Source organism: Austrofundulus limnaeus, unplaced genomic scaffold (assembly GCF_001266775.1).
Source record: "Austrofundulus limnaeus strain Quisiro unplaced genomic scaffold, Austrofundulus_limnaeus-1.0 Scaffold35, whole genome shotgun sequence".
NCBI classification, from domain to species: Eukaryota; Metazoa; Chordata; class Actinopteri; order Cyprinodontiformes; family Rivulidae; genus Austrofundulus; species Austrofundulus limnaeus.
Window position 1 is genome coordinate 911,094 of NW_013952437.1, and position 2,231 is coordinate 913,324.

Below are 2,231 nucleotides of genomic sequence, written 5' to 3' on the forward strand. Positions count from 1 at the left end.
GGCTATAATTTAGCCTTTGTTTTTTTTTATAGACATTGACCTAAAATTATATAACGTAGGCCCTTAGAGCTAGAACCTCATTTAAATCTGGATTTTTTTTTTTTAATTTTTATCAGATTGTCAAATATATAAAATAGTTTTTTATGTCTCTAACTCAAAGTGCTTTTGAGTTGAGCCTTTTAATATGTATCTTTTTGTTCAAAAGTTGGTGTTTAATGTGCTATAGATGCACTAAATGATATTAAACACAGGCCTCAGGTTTGCTGTTTGCCGCAGGATTATATCATCTTGTCCCACATTTCCATATAATCATGATTCCTGACTTGAGATAACAAATATTAATCTTTTGTTTGGGCCATTTGTGAATCCACGCTAACATTTAATGTTTTAATCCTTTGATGAAACCAGATTTATCTTTTATGTTGTTGTTAAAACAGCTCCTGGTGTGACTTCAGTGTCTCTCCCATCTGTTTGCAGAAAGCTCTGACAGAATCTCTGAAAGTGGACCTGATAATTAACAGGACGTGGACAGGAGCAGGTGTCCCTCCGGTGGACACTGACATGTCCGTCTCAGCGTGACGGACAGGATGTCTCGCTGCGAGCTGATTGAGCTGAAGGACCTGAGCGTTGATGATCCCATCGAGCTGGCAGCTCCCGCCTCGCCGGCTGTAGGTCCCGGCCAGCCCGCCCGCCGCCACGCCGTCCGCCTGCTCGGAGACAGAGTTAGCATCCAGGTGCCCAGCTGCCACGCGGGGGAGGGGGGCGTGGGACACGACTTCCAGCCCTACAACTACACACACCTCACCTGGTGTGACCTGTGTGGAGAATTCATCTGGGGGCTGTTTAAGCAGAGTTTGCGCTGTGCCAGTAAGTACCTTCTGTATACACACCTAATGTTTACCAAGGAAGAAGCAAATACAAAGAATGAATGTGAGAACATAAACTATTGATTGACATGTTTCTTCATTATGAAAAGCACAACTGTAGTTCATTTTTAGTCAGTCTGTTGTTCATGGATTATTGCTGTCATTACAAAATAACTCCTTAAAGCTGCGTTTATCATATAATAATGAAACAAAAGCATCTAAATGTTTTCCTGCTAGGAGCCAAGGATACAGAAGAAAAAGGACTGATTTAAGTTTTTTTTTTCTAAAAGTGATGAAAAATTAGAAACGTAACATTCTCAGTAGTGTTTTTAGGTTAAAAACGCACAGAGTATTTGAAAGAAATAACTAAGTAAAAGTAAAAATACCTTTACATAAAATGACTTTGGTAAAAATGAATTTCACTGACAAGAAAAGTAGACGTCATAAAACTGCTCACAGTAATTGGGAAAATAAATTATAAGTACATTTACACACACTTTAATAAATAAAGTGCTGATATGTGTTGTTTACTTAAATTCTATTACTAAACCAAGTTGAGTAAATTTTACATGTTACATGTTTTCTGCTTTGCTTTTACTCAACTAGGCTTTAGTGGAACCAGTTGACATAACTTGGCGACGTAAATCCAACACTTCATTATTTAGAGTGCATAAACAACTCTTTTCAAAATGAGTTCAGTCATTTTTAAATTTATAACTTTAACAAGGTGTTAAAATTTACAGAAAAAAGAAATAAATGTATATTTTTTATTTTTGGAATGTAATGTAATGAAAGTCAAAGTTACATTTAAAAAATACTTTATAAAATTACAAATCCTCAAAAAGATTATTACTGTAATGAAGTAAATCTGTGAAAACATCGCATTTGTTTGCATTCAAAGTTGTTCAGTATAAGTTTTGAGAAAAATTTAAGCATTAAGATTTCTCCTGGTAGTTTTTTTTTAATCTAAAACTTTATCAAACTGTTAGTCAAAAACTCTGGCAAACACCATGTTATGGCTCTAATTTAAAAAAAATATAAAGTCTGTGTTTTTATATCCTTTACAATTATATTAAAATTTGCATTTATTCTTCACAGTGCAGAAATCAAACCTCAAGTCAAGGTGAAGTACTAGTGTTTACTCACAGTTTACTTCCCTACAGACTGCAGTTACACATGTCACTACCGCTGCCGACCGCTCATCCAGCTGGACTGCAGCACACATGGCGGTGTGTTGACACAGAAGACAGACGACACTGAAGAGGCCGTTGAGACCGACACAAATGTGGTAAAAAAGAAAGAAAGAAAGAAAGAAAGAAAGAAAGAAAGAAAGAAAGAAAGAAAGAAAGAAAGAAAGAAAGAAAG

The 2,231-nt window shown here is 35.9% G+C and overlaps 1 protein-coding gene across 1 annotated transcript in view; it reads left to right on the forward strand.

Annotated features, from left to right (window-relative positions):
- rassf1 (Ras association domain family member 1) overlaps positions 1–2,231 on the forward strand; it is a 4,957-nt gene that overhangs the window by 1,595 nt on the left and 1,131 nt on the right. Inside the window, exons 2-3 of the mRNA XM_014006307.1 lie at positions 478–867; positions 2,030–2,211. Coding sequence (XP_013861761.1) covers positions 588–867; positions 2,030–2,211 — 462 coding nt within the window. The 5' untranslated portion in view covers positions 478–587. The remainder of the gene's footprint in view (positions 1–477; positions 868–2,029; positions 2,212–2,231) is intronic.